This window comes from Ciconia boyciana, chromosome 28, assembly GCF_034638445.1.
Source record: "Ciconia boyciana chromosome 28, ASM3463844v1, whole genome shotgun sequence".
NCBI classification, from domain to species: Eukaryota; Metazoa; Chordata; class Aves; order Ciconiiformes; family Ciconiidae; genus Ciconia; species Ciconia boyciana.
In genome coordinates, this window is record NC_132961.1 from 526,309 (window position 1) to 546,556 (window position 20,248).

At 48.6% G+C, this 20,248-nt stretch overlaps 1 protein-coding gene across 1 annotated transcript; it reads right to left on the reverse strand.

Annotated features, from left to right (window-relative positions):
* Positions 1-1,044: 1,044 nt before the first annotated feature.
* On the reverse strand, positions 1,045-1,962 carry LOC140644703 (olfactory receptor 14A16-like). Its single transcript, XM_072847761.1, has one exon. It carries the CDS (start codon positions 1,960-1,962, stop codon positions 1,045-1,047), a length of 918 nt encoding a protein of 305 aa, XP_072703862.1.
* Positions 1,963-20,248: the final 18,286 nt, after the last annotated feature.

The window sequence follows — 20,248 nt, forward strand, 5'->3', positions numbered from 1 at the left end:
CTTGGGCATGTTCTTGAGAACAACTTTGAAAGAAGACCTAAGCCTTCAGGCACTGCCCTGAGGAGATCCCCTTGTATGATGGAAATGCTGTTATGTAGGCCAGCTTTGTCACAGAAGTCCCCATTGCCTGTCTCTGCCTGCTATCACAGGACTGTCACACAGCAGGACTGTGACCAAGCTGCAAGAGCACTCAGATCTTACACCAATAGAAGGGCTCAGAAGAAGAGAGTGGAAGTGGAAAGTGAGCAGCTCAGAAAGACCAAGTGCTAGTGCTCCCTGGCAGTGCTGCTGTGCCATGACTCTTTTCCCCTCCACTTCTGCACACGGGCACTGCCCTGCAGCTCCGGAGAAGGTCTCGGAGGAAGGATCTCAGACAAACAAGTCACTGCAGCATTCTTTATGTTGTTTAAACACATAGCACAGCTCCTCATTTACACAGTCTCTGGGTCACACAAAAGCTGGACAGATAATAATTAGAAATGGCACAAATACTGACATTTCTTTGTGGACAATATTATAAACAGTAAAATAAAGCAAAAAAAAAACAAACCCACAATCAAAACCAACAAAAACTACAGAAGGGCCACAGAAGTTTGGTGAGATGAACCTGAGTGAGCCCAAATCCGTCAGCTATTCCTGGGGGTGCGATGAAGGCCTGTGGGACAGACTGTGTCTTGACATCACTTCACATGGAGAGTAATATTCCCTGGGAAAACACTTGAATGCAGCGCTGGGATGTGCTTCCTTGAACCAAGGTCCCCGTGTCCATTGCTCATGCCTTGGGGAATCTCAGACGAGTGCAGAGCAGGGTGACACACCACAGGGCTGAGGTGCCTCCTATCCTCTTGGAGTGGCAGCAGGAGGCCAGAAAGACACTATGACTGCTGCAGTGCATGGCCTCTGCATGTGCAAGGGAAGGCCTCGTGTCTCTGAATACCCCTGTGTGTATGAGGAGTGCATGAGGCAAAAACTAAGCTGGGCCTCTAATGAGTTACATTACAAGTGATTTGCAGAAGAAGACAAGCAGTTTATTGCTCTTGAAAATCATCCAGTCATCAATTTCCACACCGCATCCTTGAGCTCCTGGTTCCTCATGCTGTAGATGAGGGGGTTCACTGCTGGAGGCACTACCGAGTACAGAACTGCCATCAACAGATCCAGGGATGGGGAGGATGTGGAGGTGGGCTTCAGGTAGGCAAACGTGCCAGTACCGATAAACAGGGAGACCACGGCCAGGTGAGGGAGGCACGTGGCAAAGGCTTTGTGCCGTCCCTGCTCAGAGGGGATCCTCAGCACAGCCCTGAAGATCTGCACATAGGACAACACGATGAAAATAAAACAAACAAATGCTAAACAGGCAGTAATCACAAGAAACCAAACTTCCCTGAGGTAGGCATCAGAGCAGGAGAGCTTGAGAATCTGAGGGATTTCACAGAAGAACTGGTCCACAGCATTGCCTTGGCAAAGTGGTAGTGAAAATGTATTGGCAGTGTGAAGCACAGCATTAAGAAACCCGCTGCCCCAGGCGGCTGCTGCCATTTTGACACAAGCTCTGCTGCCCAAGAGGGTCCCATAGTGCAGTGGTTTGCAGATGGCAACGTAGCGGTCATAGGCCATGACAGTGAGAAGAAAATACTCCGCTGAGATCAAAAAGACTAACAGAAAGACCTGTACAGCACATCCTGCATAGGAGATGGCCCTGGTGTCCCAGAGGGAATTGGCCATGGATTTGGGGACAGTGGTAGAGATGGAGCCCAGGTCGAGGAGGGAGAGGTTGAGGAGGAAGAAGTACATGGGGGTGTGGAGGTTGTTGTCACAGGCTACAGCAGTGATGATGAGGCCGTTGCCCCAGATGGCAGCCATGTAGATACCCAGGAAGAGCCAGAAGTGCACAAGCTGCAGGTCCTGTGTGTCTGTGAATGGCAGGAGGAGGAACTCAGTGACAGAGCTGCTGTTGAACATTTGTTCACTTTGGGCATGGGCAGCTTTGAAAGAGGAGAAGACATTGACAAGTTAGGGTAGACTTCTTAGAGCAATCCTATGCAGTTTCCCAAAACATCCCCCCTAAATGATCTCTCTTTCTTTGGGGGAACTTTGTTCAACTCCTTTTTGTGAGCTAAAGTTTGTGCTGCTGAGTGAGGGCACTTTCTTTGAAGGGGCAGAAGTCAACACCTCTCACATTGCTCTCAGCCTGAATACTGAGGGACGAAAGAGCTCCCTGTGCCCTAGTGCAGAGTCAGGAGAGCTTGTCTGCCCATGAGTGATCTGCTAGTCACCACACAGGTGCCCAGTGCTTACACCTCTCTCTGTTGGAGGATGATCTCACACAACATACTTGAAGAAGAAATTGGAGTTCTGTGAGCTCGGAAAAGTCCCGTTTAAAAGTCCATTTCTCCAAACTCCTCTCTCTTTCCCCGTGCAGCTGAGCAGAGAGTGATGCAGAGGGGTGGCCTGGCACTCTGCTTCCTGGAGTTTTCCCTGCTCAGAGCTGTTTCTCTGTCTCCAGGTCTCCTCCCTGTCAGACCCCATCACAGACCCCATCCTACCTGCAGTGTGCTCAGCTCTGCCCTGCAGACATCTCCTGGCAGCCAGGCATGGCCCAGGGGCATCTCTGTGTTGGCAAGGCCTAAGAAACAGGTCAGATATAGATAGATAAACCACAAGGAGACCACAGAAGTGACTGGGCTTTAAGTAGGCAAATGAACAGGTGAAGGGACTTAATCAGCTTTCTCACCGACTTACTGACCTCTCAGTCTAATGCTGTAGGAGTCTCAGTCTCTTCTGCAAACCTGACAGCTCCATTGCTATTTTCCTCTACAAACAGAGCAGGAAACTGAAAGCACAGACCTCAGAAAGCACTTTTCCTTCCAGGTACTACCTGCCTTGACATGCTTCTTGAAAATCTGCCTCTGGCAATGTCCTGCAGTAATCTGGAGCTGTGAACATCCCTGGCCCATGCAGAACCCCCTTGACAGCAGAGAGACCCTGCCCTGCTGGGGATCGCTCCTTCCACCCACAGCTTCCCCCACAGTGCTGTGGGGAGCTCCATGGGCAGGCTGAGTGCTGACTCTGGCAGGCAGCAGAGTCCCTGCCTCAGCACAGAGCCCTCTGGAGTGCAGGGACCCTCCTCTGAAGGACAGCCCTGAGCACCCCTGGCTGCATACCTGGCTTCACAACCCTGCAGCCATCCCCGGGAGAAGGCCGCCGTCATGCCCTGTCCCTCTGATGGTGCGGCAGGGAAGCCCTGCTCTGGAGCACCTCCTCCTCCTCCTCTACATTGGAGAGAGATCTCTGTGGGCTATGACAGCTTTATGAGACCACTCCAGGAAGCTCCTGTTCATTGCCCTGTACCAAGAGACTTACCATGTAGGGGGCTGTGAAGTTTTCTCCACCAGTGAGCTCTCAGCCACCCACCCAGCCCAGACCACCTTTAACCTCTCCCTGCCTTGCTCCTCTCCCCTCAGTGCCTGCAGGCAGTGCCCTCAGCCCTGCTGCGCTTTGCAGAGGAGGTGCTCCTGGGCAGAGCTGCCTCTCTGCAGTGCTGCCCGCTTCCCATGAGCTCCCTCCGTCCCTGGAGCCCAGCCCAGCTCAGCAGCAGAGGGCCAGCCCTCTGGGCTCCCTGGAGATGTCTCAGGGGCTCCAGGGGTTTCTGCTGTGAAACAAGCTGAAGCAATCACTGATGTTCCCTCCCTCAGCTCGGGAGAGACACTTATTTCTACAGTGTCATTTCACCTATCAGGGAGAGAGTTACGTCCTATAATCACATTTTCTTGTCCCATCATTAGGGTGGACACCCAGACAGTGCAAGGGAGGGACCTTCTTTACCCCTACTGCTGAGGAAAGTGATGCAGCTGAGTCAACTGAAGCACCTTATCCTGGGTTTCTATTTGGGGTGGAAGGTGACTCAACTCACTCTCATGTGTGCCACAAACTCACAGGAGGAGAGATTCCTCTTGCCTCAGTTCAGGTGTGCATTAAATAGGCACCTGCATATGAGCTCCTTGTCTCAGCTCTCATGCTAATTAGTTGAGGTGGAAGGCAGCAGTGAGCTGTTCAGACCCAAACACCTGGTGACATGTGAGGTGGGAGAAGTAGTCTGAGATATGTGCAGGTACCTGCAAACTCAAATGGAGCAGTTCATAGACAGGGCAACATCTGTGGACATACTCTTGGAAGCTCTTGGGAATTTATTTGGCCAACTGAAATGGCAGCTGACAGCCAAAGTAAGGACAACTGAACTACTCATTAAGTTCAGGGCAGTTTATAGAGTTATTCATCTGAATGATTCATGTGCCTTAGGGAGAGCTCAGTCTCTCTCTTCTCCTTCTGCTGTATTTACTAGATCTCCACTGACATGGAGATATTGGCAGTTGCCTCATGTTCAGCCCCACATTGCCTTACAGAATTCAGGATATCTACTCAATTTCATGTTCAGATCCAGGCTTACAGAGCTACATGAGATGCCAGGGCTTGCAGGGACAGCACAGGACCTACAAGAAAGCAATTCCCATTCAGGGTGAGTGCGTGACAGACACCCCAAACAGCATCACAGAGAGTGCAGTTTGGTGCCTGTGTGCCATTGACTGATGCCATCAATCAGAGGCATCAGCCATCAGATGCCATCAGAGAGGCAAGGTCTGTCCCTTCTCTACACAGTAGCTGCAGGCATTGCATGAACACAAAGCACATCACACCAAGGTCTTTACTCACTCCCTGGATGATACAGTGAAGGAACATACCAAGCATTTTCACAGAGTGCCTGGATACATCTTGTCTTCAAGGACAACATCCTACAAGCACAGCAACCATATCAAAACTCAATTGAAACTCTAAAGGAAATTCAAGGGCACTACAATGAGCTGTTGCTACTTCAGGAACAGCTAAAGAAGAAACAGAGATACTGTGGACCACTACTAAATTTAATAAGAGTAGGTGTAGGTAGATCTGAGATGATAGTCTATGTCCTATTTGCCTCAGTTACCATCAGAGAGGTCTCCCAGGCCTTTGTGCTTTGAGGCAGGACTCTGGACAGGAAGGGGAACAACCAGCCATGGAATGGTGATCAAGGCAGGGGTTACTTGAGCAAACTACACCCTTACCAGTCCATAGAACTGGAGGGGCTGCACCCAAGTGTTGCTGAGAGAGGTTTTCACCAGGAGGTGCAGGTCTGTTATGATCCCAGTAAGAAAGGAACTCAGACTCTGTAAGGTACCTTTTAAAATGTTGTTTGTTAGCTCTAACACTATAAGGAGAGAATTGTATAGCTAAACCTATGCCCTTCTAGATGTTGGGAACCCCAGGTGGTGTAGCATTAAATGGGCTTCTGACGCACATGCAGCATGCAATGCAGACCCCATCTGTAGAAGAGAGTCTCCTGGTTTGGTCATTCAAGCTACTATAGGATTTTCTTACAAGGAAACAACATTATTTAACCTCTACAGTCAAACAGAAACAATGTTGCCATGAGAACTTTGCTGCACTGTTAGGTACAGGCAAAGCCAGGCAGATGGGATAAAGGCCAGTACTGAGTGGGAGCTGCCTCCAGGCTCCTTTTGACAATGAGCTGCTGAGGTTGTCCTGCAGCCAAGGATCTGTGCAGCACAGCTCAGGTGTGAAGACCACACTGTACATGCACACAGAGCAGCACAGCACTGACTGCTCAAGTTTCCCTGTGAGAAGGCTGTCCTCCACCCTGGTGTCACAGCTGAGGTGCTGCGGCCCAAATGTGCACTGCCAGGAAGAGGTGTAGTTCCATTGTTTGTCACAGAACTGTGATTTTTTGGATTAAATGAATAGGGTAGGATAGGATAGGATAGGATAGGATGGGATCGGATAGGATAGCAAAGAATAGAATAGAATAGAATAGAATAGAATAGAATAGAATAGAATAGAATAGAATAGAAACAGAACAGAATAGTTCAGTTAGAAGGGACCTACAATGATCTTCTAGTCCATCTGCCTGACCAATTCAGCACAGAACAAAAGTTACAGCATGTTATTAAGGACATTGTCCAAATGCCTCTTAAACACTGACAGGCATCGGGCATCGACCACCTCTCTAGGAAGCCTGTTCAAGGGTTTGAACACCCTCTCGGTAAAGAAATGCTTCCTAATGTCCAGTCTAAACCTCCCCTGATGCAGCTTTAAACCATTCCCATGTGTCCTATCACTGGATCCCAGGGAGAAGAGATCAGCACCTCCCTCTCCACGTCCCCTCCTCAGGAAGCTGTAAAGAGCAATGAGGTGGTCCCTCAGAGTCCTTTTCTTCAAACTAGACAAAGCCAAAGTTCTCAGCCGCTCCTCAGAGGACATTCCTTCCAGCCCTTTCAGCAGCTTTGTTGCCCTCCTCTGGACGCAGCCAAGGACCTTCACATCTTTCTTAAATTGTGGGGCCCAGAACTGCACACCATACTCCAGGTGAGGCCACACCAACGCTAAATAAAGTGGGATAATCACCTCTTTTGACCAGTTGTTTCCACTGTGTTTGAAGCACCCCAGAACACGGTTTGCTCTTTTGGCTGCCAGGGCACACTGCTGACTCCTATTGAGCCTGCTGCCAACCAGCACCCCCAGATCCCGTTCTGCAGGGCTGCTCTCCAGCCAGTTCTCTCCCAGTTTATACTTGTGCCTGGCATTACTCTATCCCAGGTGCAGAATCCAGCATTTAGTCTTGTTCAATTTCATGCCATTTATGATTTCCCAATGCTCCAATCTGTCTAGATCCTTCTGCAAGGCCTCTTGTCCCTCAAGAGAGTCAACAGCACCTCCCAGTTTGGTATGATCAGCAAACTTGCTAATGGTGTATTCAAGCCCTGCATCTAGATCATTGATAAATATATTGAACAGAACTGGCCTTAGGATTGAGCCCTGTCGAACACCTCTGGTAACTGGTCACCAGCCAGATGTAGCCCCATTCACTACAACCCTTTGAGCCCTGCCATCCCACCAGTTCTTCACCCAGTGCACCATGTACCTGCTCATCCCACAGTTGGACAATTTGTCCAGAAGGATGCTGTGAGGGACAGTACCAAAAGCTTTACTAAAATCCAGAAAAACTACATCCACCGCCTTCCCTTCATCCACTGGGTGGGTGACCTTATATCAAAGGATATCAAGTTGGTTAAACAGGACTTTCCCTTTGTGAACCCATGTTCACTGTGCCTGACAATTGCATTATTCTTTAAATGCCTTTCAGTAGTACTCAGTATAATCTTCATAATTTTTCCAGGTACTGAGGTCAGACTAACAGGTCTATAGTTCCCTGGGTCTTCCCTCACATCCTTTTTGTAGATGGGAATAACATTGGCTAGCTTCCAGTCAGCAGGGACCTCCCGAGACTCCCAAGACCTTTGGTAGATGATGGAGAGGTGTCCTGCTGTAACATCCGCTAAGCTCCTTCAGTACTCTGGGATGAATCCCATCAGACCCCATGGACTTGTAAGCATTCAGCTGATATAGCTGGTCCCTTACAAATTCAATGTCCACAAAAGTCACTGTTCCCACAGTCTTGGTCCTCTGACTCAGGGGACCGAGCAGCCCAAGGTCTATCAATATTATTAAAGACTGAGGCAAAAAATGCTTGAATGGTTCTGCTTTTCCTTCATCCCTATTAGTCAGATGACCATCTTCAGCAAGTATTGGTCCAATGTTTTCTTTAGACCTCCTCTTGCTATTAACATACTTAAAAAAGCCCTTCTTGTTATCTGAAACAACGCTGGCCAGTTTCAACTCTAATTGAGCTTTGGCCTTTCATGTCTTCTCCCTGCATATACAAACCACAGCTCTGTAATCTTCCCATGAAGCCCAACCTTGTTTCCAGAGATCATACAATTCCTTTTTCCTCTGGAACTCCAAGTTCCTTGTTCAGCCAAGCTGTTCTTTTGCCCTGCTTGTTTGACTTACAACACAGCGGAATTGCCTGCTCCTGTGCTTCTGAAAGGTGGTTCTTAAAAACTGGCCAGCATTTGTGGACTCCTGAGGCCTCAAAAGCAGATTCCCAGGGTACTCTGCTATAGCTCCCTCCTAAAGTCCAGGGTAGCAACTCTGCTGTCCTTTTTTGTTATTACACTGAAAATTTTAAACTAACTCAACCATTTTGTGATCACTGTGGCCAAGGCAGCCACCTACCATTGCATCCCTCACGAGTCTTTCTCTATTCAGAAACAGCAAGTCTAGGAGGGCATCTTTCCTAGCTGGCTCACTGAATACCTGTGACAAGAAATTATCATCTCCCACAAAATTAAAAAATTTCCAAGACCTTCTCATCACAGCAGTATAATATTCCCAGTTGATGTCCGAGAAGTTGAAATCTCCCGTAAGGACCAGGGCTACTGATCCAGAGATTTCTCCTAATTGCCTGTAGAATAACTGATCGGTGCTTACATCCTGGCTGGGTCATCAGTAGTAGACCCCCACTACAACAGCTCCTTTGTTTTCCATCCCCCTAATCCTTACCCAGAGGCTCTCAACCACATCATCACTGACTGTAAGGGCTGTACAGTCAAACCTCTCCTTTACATATAGTGTGACACCTCCACCTTCCCTGCCCTGCCTATCCCTTCTGAACAGCCTGTAGCCCTCCATCCCAGCACTCCAATCATGGGACTCATTCCACCAAGTCTCACTAATACCAATGATATCATAGCTCTGGGAGCTGACAAACGTTTCCAGTTCATCCTGTTTGTTTCTCATACTGCCTGCATTGGTGTACAAGCATTTCAGATACGCTCCTGAGTCTTCCGTGCTCCCAGGAGCAGCGTAAATGTTCCCACTAGCATTGCCACCCTCAGGCAATGCCATGCCAACCCTCGGCTTACCTACTGCAATCCTGTTGGTATCCCCTTCCCCCACTGATTCTAGTTTAAATCTCTCTCGATCAGCCCTGCCAACTTACGCCCAAAGATGTGTTTTCCCCATCAGGACAGGTGGATCCCAAAAGGCCCCAGCATACCTTGTCTCTCAAAGGCTCTTCCATGGTTTAAAAACCCAGAGTTTTGGTGGGGGCACCAGGCCTGGAGCCAGGTATTGATATCCTGGGCTGTCTTGTTTCTTCCAATGTCTCCCCCCATTACTGGGAGGATCGAAGAAAACACTACCTGAGCTCCTGAATTTTTTAGCATTCTTCCCAGGGCTCTGAAGTCTCTTTTGATTGACCTCAGACTTTTTCTTGCAACATCTTTTGTACCCATGTGAAAGAGCAGGAACGGATAGTAGTCTGAGGAGGAGGCAGCAGCAGGAGACCACGGCATGACAAGGAGGAGGACGAGGAGCAGGAGGAGGTGGCAGCAGGAGACAACAGTTGACAATGAGAAGTCTGCAGTAGACAAGAGCATGAGGAGGAGGAGGTTGAAGAGGAGGAGGAAGAGGAGGAGGAGGAGGAGGAGGGGAGAGGAGAAGGAGGAGGAAGAGGAGGAGAAGGAGAAAGCAGCAGGAGACAACAGCATGATGATGATGAGGAGGAGGCAGCAGGACACAACAGATGACAAAGAGGAGAAGGTAGCAGGAGACAAGAGCATGACAAGGAGGAGGAGGACGACAACAAGGAGGCAGCAGGAGACAACAGCATGAGGAGAAGGAGGAGGAGGCAGAAGGAGAGAGGAGTGTGACGAGGACGAGGAGGTAGCAGGAGACAACAGCATGGCAGGAAGATGAGGAGAGAACAGGAGAACACAGCATGGCAAGGAGGAGGAGGAGGAGGAGGAAGAGCAGGACATAGAGGAGGAGGCAGCAGGAGACAGATATTACGAAGAGGAGGAGGCAGCACGTGACAACAGCATGAGGAGGAGGAGGAGAAGGAGGCAGCAATAGACAACAGCATGACAAAAAAAAGGAGGAAGAGGAGGAGGAGGAGGAGTGACCACAGGTGACCACAGGATGATGAGAAGGAGGACGAGGTGTAAGAGGGGAAGGAGGCAGCAGGAAAAAAAGCATGAAGAGGAAGAGAAGGAAAAGGAAGAGGAGGAGAAGAAAAAGGAGGAGGAGTCAGGAGGAGAAAAAAGTATGACAAGAAAGAAATGAGGATGAGGAGGAAAAGGAGGAAGAGGAGGAGGAGGTGGAGGTAGAGGAGGAGCACGAAACAAAAGCATTACAAAGAGAAGGAGGAGGTGAAGGCTGAAGGAGAACACAGGATTATGAGGAGGAGGAAGAAGAGGAGGAGGCAGCAGGAGACAACAGATGATGAAGAGGACTAGGCAGCAGGGTAAAACAACATGAGGAGAAGGAAGAGGAGGAGAAGGCAGCAGGACGAGGAGAAGGAGGAGGAGGAGAAGGAGACAACAGATTACAAAGAGCAGGAGACTGCAGGAGACAAAAGCATGATGAGCAGGAGGAGGAGGAGGAAGAGGAGGAGGAGGCAGAAGAAGGAAACAGCATGAGAAGGAAAAAGAGGAGGAAGAAGAGAAGGAGGCAGCAGGAGACAACAGCATGATGAAGAGGAGGAAGAGGCACCAGGAGATAACAGCATAAGGAGAAGGAAAAGAAGGAGGAGGATGCAGCAGGAGGCAACAGCATGTCAAGGATGATAATGAGGAGGAGGACAGCTTTCTACTGGAGAAACTGGCTGGTCATGGCTTGGACGGGCGTACACTTCTCTGGGTAAAAAACTGGCTGGATGGCTGGGCCCAAAGAGTGGTGGTGAATGGAGTTAAATCCAGCTGGCGGCCGGTCACAAATGGTGTTGTCCACAGCTCAGCACTGGGGCCAGTTCTCTTTACTATCTTTATCACTGATCTGGACAAGCAGATCAAGTGCACCCTCAATAAGTTTGCAGATGCACCAAGTGGGCGGGACTGTTGAGCTCCTTGAGGGTAGGAAGGCTCTACAGAGAGATCTGGACAGGCTGGATCGATGGGCCAAGGCCAATTGTATGAGGTTCAACATGGCTAAGTGCAAGGTCCTGCACTTCAGTCACAACAGCACCATCCAAACTACAGGCTTGGGGAAGAGTGGCTGGAAAGCTGCCTGGCAGAGAAGGACCTGGGGGTGTTGGTTGACAGCCGCCTGAATATGAGCCAGCAGTGTGCCCAGGTGGCCAAGAAAGCCAATGGCATCCTGGCTTGTATCAAAAATAGTGTGGCCAGCAGGACTAGGGAAGTGATCGTGCCCCTGTACTCGGCACTAGTGGGGCCGCACCTCGACTACTGTGTTCAGTTTTGGGCCCCTCACTCCAAGAGAGACATTGAGGTGCTGGAGCACATCCAAAGAAGGGCAACAAAGCTGGTGAAGGGTCTAGAGCAGAAGTCTTATGAGGAGTGGCTGAGGGAACTGGGGTTGTTTAGTCTGCAGAAAAGGAGGCTGAGGGGAGACCTTCTCGCTCTCTACAACTACCTGAAAGGAGGTTGTAACGAGGTGGGTGTCAGTCTCTTCTCCCAAGTAACAAGTGATAGGACAAGAGGAAATGGCTTCAAGTTGCACCAGGGGAGGCTTAGATTGGATATTAGGAAAAATTTCTTCACGGAAAGGGTTGTCAAGCATTGGAACAGGCTGCCCAGGGAAGTGGTTGAGTCACCATCTGTGGAGGTATTTAAAAGACATGTAGATGTGGCACTTAGGGACATGGTTTAGTGGTGTACTTGGCAGTGCTAGGTCAGCAGTTGGACTCAATGATCTTAAAGGTCCTTTCCAACCGAAATGATTCTAGGATTCTATTAATTTTATGATGAGGAAGAGGAGGCAGGAGACAACAGCATGATGAGGAGCAGGAGGCTGCAGGAGACAACAGATTACAAAAAGCAGGAGGCTGCAGGAGACAAGAGTATGACAAGGAGGAAGAGGAGGAGGCTGCAGGAGATAACAGCATGAAAAGGAGCACGTGGAGGAGGCAGCAATAGAAAACAGCATGAGAGGAAAAGAAGGTAGAAGAGGAGAAGGAGGAAGAGGAGACAACAGCATGTCAAGGATGATAATGATGAGAAGGAGGATGACGAGGAAGCAGCAGGAGACAACAGAATGCTGAGGAGTAGAATGAGGAGGAGGAAGAGACAACAAGAGAAAACAGCATGCCAAGGAGGAAGAGGAGGATGAGGAGGCAGAGAAGAAGGAGAAGGAGGCAGCAGGAGACAACATCGTGATGAAGAGGAGGAGGAGGAGGAGGCAGGAGGAGAAAACAGCATGATTAGGAGGAGGAGAAGGCAGAGGAGACAACAGCATGATGAGGAGGAGGAGGAGGAGGCAGCAGGAGAGAGGAACATAAAGAGGAGGAGCAGGAGGCAGTAGCATGATGAGGAGCAGGAGGAGAAGGAGGCAGTAGGAGGCTACAGCACGGTGAGGAGGAGGAGGAAGAGGAGGAGGCAGGAGACAACAGCATGACGAGGAGGAGGAGGAGCAGGAGGAAGAGCAGACAGCAAGAGACAAAAGCATGACAAATAGGAGGAGGAGGAGGCGGCAGCAGGAGACAAAAGCATGGTGAGGAGGAGGTGGCTGCAGGTGACAACTGCATGATGAGGCGTCGGAAGACAAAGAAGAGGAGGAGCCACGCTGGATGCCAGGAGCACACCATGATTTGCACCCCTTGAGGGGATGCACGGGGAGCCTCAAGAAGGACCCATCTCAGGTGCCCTCATGCTTGTAAATATTTATTCCCAAGTAAACACGTGGGTTTCAGTAAGATCACTGGCATGAACAGGGTGTTGCTTGAGATGATGGGGAGCAGAATCGTGCTTAAGGGCAAGGATCTTCAGTGAATAGCTCTGCCTATGTGACCTCCAGCAAAACACAGCCGAACTGGAGATCATGATCTAAAATTTCTGCTTTTAGTATGAATGCTGAGCAGGGGAACTATGCTGTCTGAAAGAATTACCAACCTGCTAAAAGTCAGTCTGTGGGATTTTTATATCAGGTGATCACTTTTTGCTTTTAACAATTGAATTGTGTGTGGGCTCCCAACCTGGTTGTCTGAGCTTTAGAAATCTGTTTGTTCAGGCTTGGAAGGCCCTTCTTAGGGCAGGAAAATAATGGGTTGAGGATAAAATGTCTAAGAAGAGTGTTGTGAGAGTCCTCTGACTAATCTGTGACCTCCCGGGACTGTGTCTGTCCCAAGAGCTTGCAGTCCTCTTCCAGCTTCGGATGCAGGAGGGAAAGACACTGCAGATTAAGACTATTGAAATGTCAATTAGACTAACTTAATTAGACTCTGCAGAGCCATTGTGTTGTTCGGGTTGCCAACGCTGAGATCTTAGGTGCAAATGCACAGCATGCAACCCAGAGCGTGTTTCATTCCAGCTGCAGCGGTGGACCTTCTCCATCCAAGGACCTATTCCTCTGTTGGCTTTAAAAAGTGGCTAGTGGGTGGGAGATAGTCTTCTGTGGGCATGAGTGGAATAAGATATCACCTTTTGAGCATATTTCTTCCCTTTCAGGAGATACATCCACGTTCTGCTTCTGGACTTTCCATCACAGGCATGCAGTGCTGTTGCTGGTTTACGTTACAGATTTGTTTGCAGCACAGTCCACATTCACAGCCTTTGCATTTGTGATGCTCCTCCACTTGTACTTCTCACAAGAAATCGTGGCCATGCAATCAGTTTTAACAGCCAGGGCCCCGGGCTGCTGCAAGCATCCACCAGACCTGCACAGCAGCCTGCAGCTGGGACGCCTGGTCCTTGTCCCCAAATTAGTGTTGCAATTGCAAGACAAGCAACGCCTGCGGTATTACAGCTATGGCCACAGTTATACAATTTCTGACAAAGCTCTCAAAGGTTTCTGTAGACAAAACTGCAGAAGATGATCCCTGATGAGAGAGAAAAATCCATGGGGAGCATCAGACTGTCCAGTACATATCTGCAAACACACCTGAGGCTTTTCCCCATCTCCTGCAACATCCTTTCCTCTGCAACAAGCAGCGCCAGGGAAGGCGGACACCACTTGTGCAAGAGCAGCAGATTCTTTTAAGTCAGACACCAAGTCAGACATCCCTTTCATCCACAGGGAATCTGTTGGGAACAAGATCTAAGAATGTGATCTAAATCCAGGACAGAAAAGCATTATGTGGCTCAAGATTAAAGGAATAATCAGCTACTTGATGCTCCCCTGTTAAGGCAGAGAGTCTGCTGTTCCTTCCAAAGAAAGTCTTAGTCAAGAGGCTTTGTCCTGGTGTTCAGTACCCATTTGTCCCATGGCCTCAGGTCCTGCCACACATAGATCCAGGTTGATTAAGTGCCACTCAGAGTGCGGTGGTTTGCTGTGCAAGTCATGCTGTGCAAGTCACAGAAGGACATTTCACAGCTGGCAGATAGCTGGTATCAGACCTTCACAGACTTTTATTTAGAGAAAGAAGAGGTCCAAGAATCAAGGCACCTGTATGGAATTAACAGAGAAACTGGTCAACAGGGGAACACTTCCATTCCAGTCCTCCAAATCCTTTGTCTGGTCCTTAAAATCTCAAATAAAGATTTTAATACAATTTATAGCCAGCACTAGAATTAACAGTGATTTGTCATAACTTGGTATTAAGCAAGGAGAGTCTTGGCTGTTCCCAGCAAAGTCAGTAATTCTGCTGCCATGCAGAGAAGTGAGCACCAGCCAAGCTGCTATCAGAAACCTCCACAGAAATGACCCAGGGAGACTGTTTTTCACCTTTCTAGTGGATGCCATGGTCTTCAAAAGGCAAAGTTTCCAAAATAATTCTGTCTCTCACAATCAAATCCTATAAAACATTTTTTGAGTGTTTTATTACTCATCAATATGTAAAAATGGCACCGCTTTACTAAAAAAAACCCTGTTCCCTGTGTGTATTCAGATCCATGTGTGCAGCCCTGGTTAACTAAAATATTTTTGTTGCTTTTTTTTTCCCCTGAGCTCTACAGATGCAGCACAGCTCACAGTTCATTTTCTCACTTCTTAACTGAGGTTAACAGTTGGACAGGTCAGGCAGTTGGACTGGATGATCGTTGTAGGTCCCTTCCAACTGAACTATGCTATAAATGAAAACCTGTAAATGAAAAGCGCAGAAGTTCCCGACTTTGGACACAAGGGGTCCCAGGAGGATCACAAAAGCTGCTGAAGTGCAGCAGCAGCTCCAGTAAGCCATCAACTGAAACAGGGTTACGGTATTTCTACCTGTCTTTTTAATCCTTTAGTGTTGCACGCTGCACACTTGGACCAAAGATTTCAGTATCGACAACTGGAACAACACACCCCTCTCTGCGGAGTCTAATTAAGTCTAAATAATATTTCAACAGTCTTAATTGCAATACAACCACTTCATTGCAATGACTGACTGCTCCTGGCTACCCTTGCCAGCCATGTGGATGTACCCAGAGCTGTGCAGGCATCACTGTGCACCTGGGGAACAGCAAAACCTAGCCGTGCAACCTCCCTGGGTGGGAGAGGAATGGGTTGGGGGTGATAGTGTTGGGCTTCAGTTCCCATCTTCTGCCAAAGCTCTGGTCTGAGCTCCTGACTCATCAGGTACCTCGTGGTCAGACATGTTGAGGTGCCTTGGGGCAGGCTCTGGGGCATGGTTGCCACCTTTCCAGACAGCCCTGAGTCTTAAACATCATTACTTTCTGCAAGGTCCTCCAATGTCTGCCAGCAGATTTACCACTACACTTCGCAAGAGATGGAAACAAGGGGAGAGCCTCAGCTAAAGGAAATGCAATGGGAAAAAGTCAGCCTGTCTCTACACAAAATGGGGAAAACAGGGAGCACCCTCAGACACCACTGAGCATAAGAGATGCCAGAAAAGTGTGTGTACATAAATGGCTCTCTCTGAGTTACTTAAATGGGCTGCCAACTCCGGTTTTACAGCAGTTGGCTGGTTTTCCCTTACTAACTCCTCGCGATAGTCCTGTGAAATCTGTATCAGGTTATGGGGGTGATGCTGGGTGATTTAAGAAAGTAATGACTTGAGAGCCAGATGGTGTTCGGGATGTGATCCCCGGGAGATACTCGAATCTATCAGCACTCTCAATTCTCATCCCACCCACAGTTCTCCTGCATGGCCTCATGCTGTTTTGGCTAAAGAGCTAGATATATTAAAATTACCAAAGGAGGTCACTGCTGTGCAGCCAATGGATGATGTCATCAGAGGTCCTGCAGAACCTGTGACACAGGCTGTGGCCAAGGTTATCACACGCCTACAGCCTGTTGGGGTATAGGTACTGGAGGAAAAGAAAGAGGGATCCATTCAGGATGGAAGCTTTTGGGGCATCAGATGGAAAGGTGGGAGAAAAATGGCCCCTGCTGTGGTGCCACAGGAAATCTAGCAGTTTCTACCATCCCCATCCCCATCTACCATCTACCATCCCCAAGTATTAAAAAGGTAGTTATGTACTGTGCTAGGGACTTTAGGGTTTTGGAGGCACATATTCCGAGATTTAATATCATAACGCAAACATTCTATAGCTTATTAGAGAGAAACGCAAACTATGCCACAACACGAAGATGCCCTGGAGGTTTTAAAGTGCATGTACAGCAACCACTAGGACCCTGCATGGCTCCTTTTGCTGCGTACACATGGACTTGAATACTTGTTACATACCCTCACCAAAAAAAAGGGTAAGTGGCAGATGCTCTTGGAAATGGCACACCAGTCCCAATGCTGTATGGGCTGGTGCCAGACCATGGCTAGGAAATTGGGCAAAACACAATAGGCAGACAGGGAATGGAGAGGAAAGGAGAAGGGAATATTGGTAGCAAATGTATGATATTGCTAACTTTGGTCTTATTCCTGTAGGACGTATAGCAGCACTCCAGAAAAGTACCACTCAGGTGGCAATATGGCCAACAACTTAGCAGGATAAGTGTGGGAGGACTTTCTTCTGCCTTGAGTGCTGAGTGGTTGGGTAGATGGTTGCAGGAACAGCTGGGACACACTGGCTCATATGACTAGTGAGAGTAAGCAGCAAGGAGACCATCCTATGAGCACCTGTGGGTTTTGCAATGAAATGAAGGTTTGTCTTGTCAAAAGTCAACCACGAAAAGGGAATGAAAAGCCCATTGGAATACTTGGCAAGTAGACTGCATCAGACCCCAAGGGGGTGGAATTTTATTGTGACTGCAGCTGAAGTAGTGAGCAGTTTGGATAACGTTTGCTTTCCACGCACTGCATCTGTGTGGGTGACTGTAGCAGGATTAAACCACTACGCACCTAAAGCCAGCAGAGATACAGTCAGACAATGGGCCACTTTTTAAAAATAAAATATCACAGGAATGGTGTATCAAGCCTGGAGTCATGTGGACTTTCCAGTTACCCAGTTGACCTCAGAGTAATGGTAATAGCAGAGCAATGCACGAGTGGCTTAGGCAACAATTCAAATGGCGTAATGGTGTCATCTGCCAACTTGCTGAGGGTGCTCTCTGCCCCATCACCCAGACCATTATTTCAGGAAGATGTTAAGGACCTAGTATTGACCCCTGGGCAACACCACTAATTACTGGCCTCCAATTCAACTTGGTGCCACCAAGCAGCACCCTCTAAGCCTGGCTGTTCAGCCGGTTTTCAGTCTACCTTGCTGTGTTTGTCTAAGAGGATGCTATGGGAGACATCCTCATTGACAAACACAGCATTTTGCCTTTCTAAAGTGAAGATAAACGGCATCCACTGCTCTCCCCTCACACACTGAGCTAGTCATTTTGTTGTAGAAGGCTGTTTAATTGGTTAAGCATGATTTCCTCTTACTAAAGTCATGCTGACTACTGCCAGACCCCCTCTTGTCCTTTATATGTTTGGAAATGACTTCCAGGAGGATTTGCTCCCTCATCATCCCGGGAATTGAGGTGGGACTGGTTGGCCTGTTGTTTCCTCCTTCTTGCCCTTCTTGAAGATAGGAGTGACACTTTCTTTCTCAGAGCCCTCAGGCACCTCTCTCACTCACCGTGACTTTTCAAAGATAATTAGAGTGGCTTCACAATGACATTGTGTCAGCACTCATGGGTGCACCCCAGCAGTGCCCATGGACTTGGATATGTCCAGTTTGTTTAAGTGCTCCCTAACCCAGTCCTTCCTCCACTTACCCACTTACCAAGGGTAAGTCTTCCTTGCTCCAGGCTTTCCCTCTGGTCCCTGGGTCCTTGGATTCCTGAAGGCTGGTCTTGTCAGTAAAGACCAAGGCAATGAAAGCATTCAATACCTCATTCTTGTACCTTTTCCCCTGTCACCAGGTCTCTTGCCCCATCTAGCAGCAGGTCCATATTTCCAGCAGGTCTTCGTTTTGCTGCAGATATTTCTGATCTTGCCACTAAGAAACCTCCTTCAAAGGCAGTGTGACTTCCTGACCACCACCTTCATGCTCCTCTCTCCCCAAGTCTCCCATCACCTGTGACCCCACATGTCTGATCCCCATGAGTCTGAACCCACTGTGCCCATATTGTCCCCTCTCTTTATCCCTTTCCCCCATGCCTTTGCCTCCTTGATGCATCCAGTTTCTTAGAGAAGAGCCAACCCCCAGATGCCCCAGCACCCCTGGACTCCTGCTCCTCACCATCATAGGGGAGGATGTCCAGGTTCCTCCCGAATGTAGAGCAGGATTCTGCAGTAGGACCAGGGTGACCACCGTTTTGCTGCTTGTTGACCTGCTCAAGCCATGGTGTCCACATGGCACCACCAGACAGCCCCACTCACAAGTTTTTCTTCCCTTATATTCCTGTTTTCCCTCTTTATTCCATCCGTGCATTTTTATCTTTTACCACCCTCATTACCTCCCCAATCACCACCACAATAAACCGTCCATCCCAGTTAACTTCTTCCTCACTGTTCCAGATTGTAGTGACTTTATGCCCTTAAGTATTATCTGCGATGCAGAGCAAGCTGTGCATTAATTCTCCTGCCCAAGCTGTTGCAGACCCCTGGGTCGCATGCTGCAACATGAGCACTATAGCCCTGAGCACCACTGAGCCCAGGGACTTTGAGTGGGTCAAGCATGACCACCCACTATCCTACATCCTCGCTGTTCCCATCCTTGCTGCTGAGCTGTGCTGCCCAGAGGCATCTGCATCCAGCAAAGGGCCGCTTGTGGGTTTCTTCTTGCACCCAAACTTCCTCACATTCAGGCCTTCAGTGGACGTTAGAGGAGGCTGGCAGTGTTCCTTGCATGTCTGCAAGAGGTAGCATTAAAAACCAAAAAAAGCCCTAAGAACTGTACGCATGGGGACAACACAAAAAAAAAAATTTAATGATGGTGAAAGCAAATGCTGCAGGATGAGGTTCAAAAGCCCCAGAGCTTCAGCAGGAGAGCAGATCTCTTCACTTGGCCCATCTTTAGACCTTTATCTCCAGGTTCTGTGGCTTTTTCTTTTTTGCAGCTTTTTTCCCAGCTCTCTCGGATTTTGGGGAGGCTCAGCTGTTGCGCTTGTGACCCCAACTCTCAACTTTTCTTCACAGGAGAGGTGTCCTGCCCTCTGACCATTTCCATGGCCTCCTCTGGACCAGCTCCAACAGGTCCATGTCTTTCTTATGCTGAGGGCCCCAGAGCTGAATACAGTACTCCAGGTGGGGTCTCACAAGAGCAGAGTAGAGGGGGAGCCATCTCCTCCCTTGACCTGCTGGTCACACTTCTTTTGATGCAGCCCAGGATATGCTTGGCCTTCTGGGCTAAGCACACATTGCTAGCTTATGTCCATTATTTTTTTTTTCCCCACAATATTTGGGACTACTTCACAGTTGGTGACGCAATGGCCAGGAGGGGGATTCTGTCTGTTGATGGGAAGATAACTACGTGAAGAGACCGTGTTCTCCTGCAGCAGCACCTTCTGCTTCGGAAGTCAGTGATCAGCATGTGAACATAGGACGGAGGAGAAACTCCTCCTGCACTCATGTGCCCTGGTGCATATTCATAGGTGGCTCCCACCATGCTCAAGCAGCTCTCCCAAGCAGAAAGATGAAAGCAAGGAGGAGTGCAAACTCGCTCATCCAGGCAAATCTCCAGTTGCACACCCACAATGTGAAGATCATAGAAGGGCAGTATGTGACACAGAGGGATGTAATTATTGGGTCACATTAGATGTAGGAAAGCATACCTCTAGGGATACTGATTCTGCAAAGATTTCTTAATGAGTGTTCCTTTAAACAGTAAATTGCTTCTTTTGAATCTTAAAGATGCAAATTACTCTGCATTTTTACACTTACTAATATCTATAATCTCATAAAGGACCTAAGAACATTTTGCGTGGTCACCTGTTATTCTAGAAGTATTGCTATGCTCTAAATGTACCTGTTTAATGGGTTTGGAAATAGCTATTTTCTTAATAGCTCGTTGACGTGACAGTTGCTTGGTCATAAAAGGCTTTCTGCTTGCAATTGTAATTACTCTGG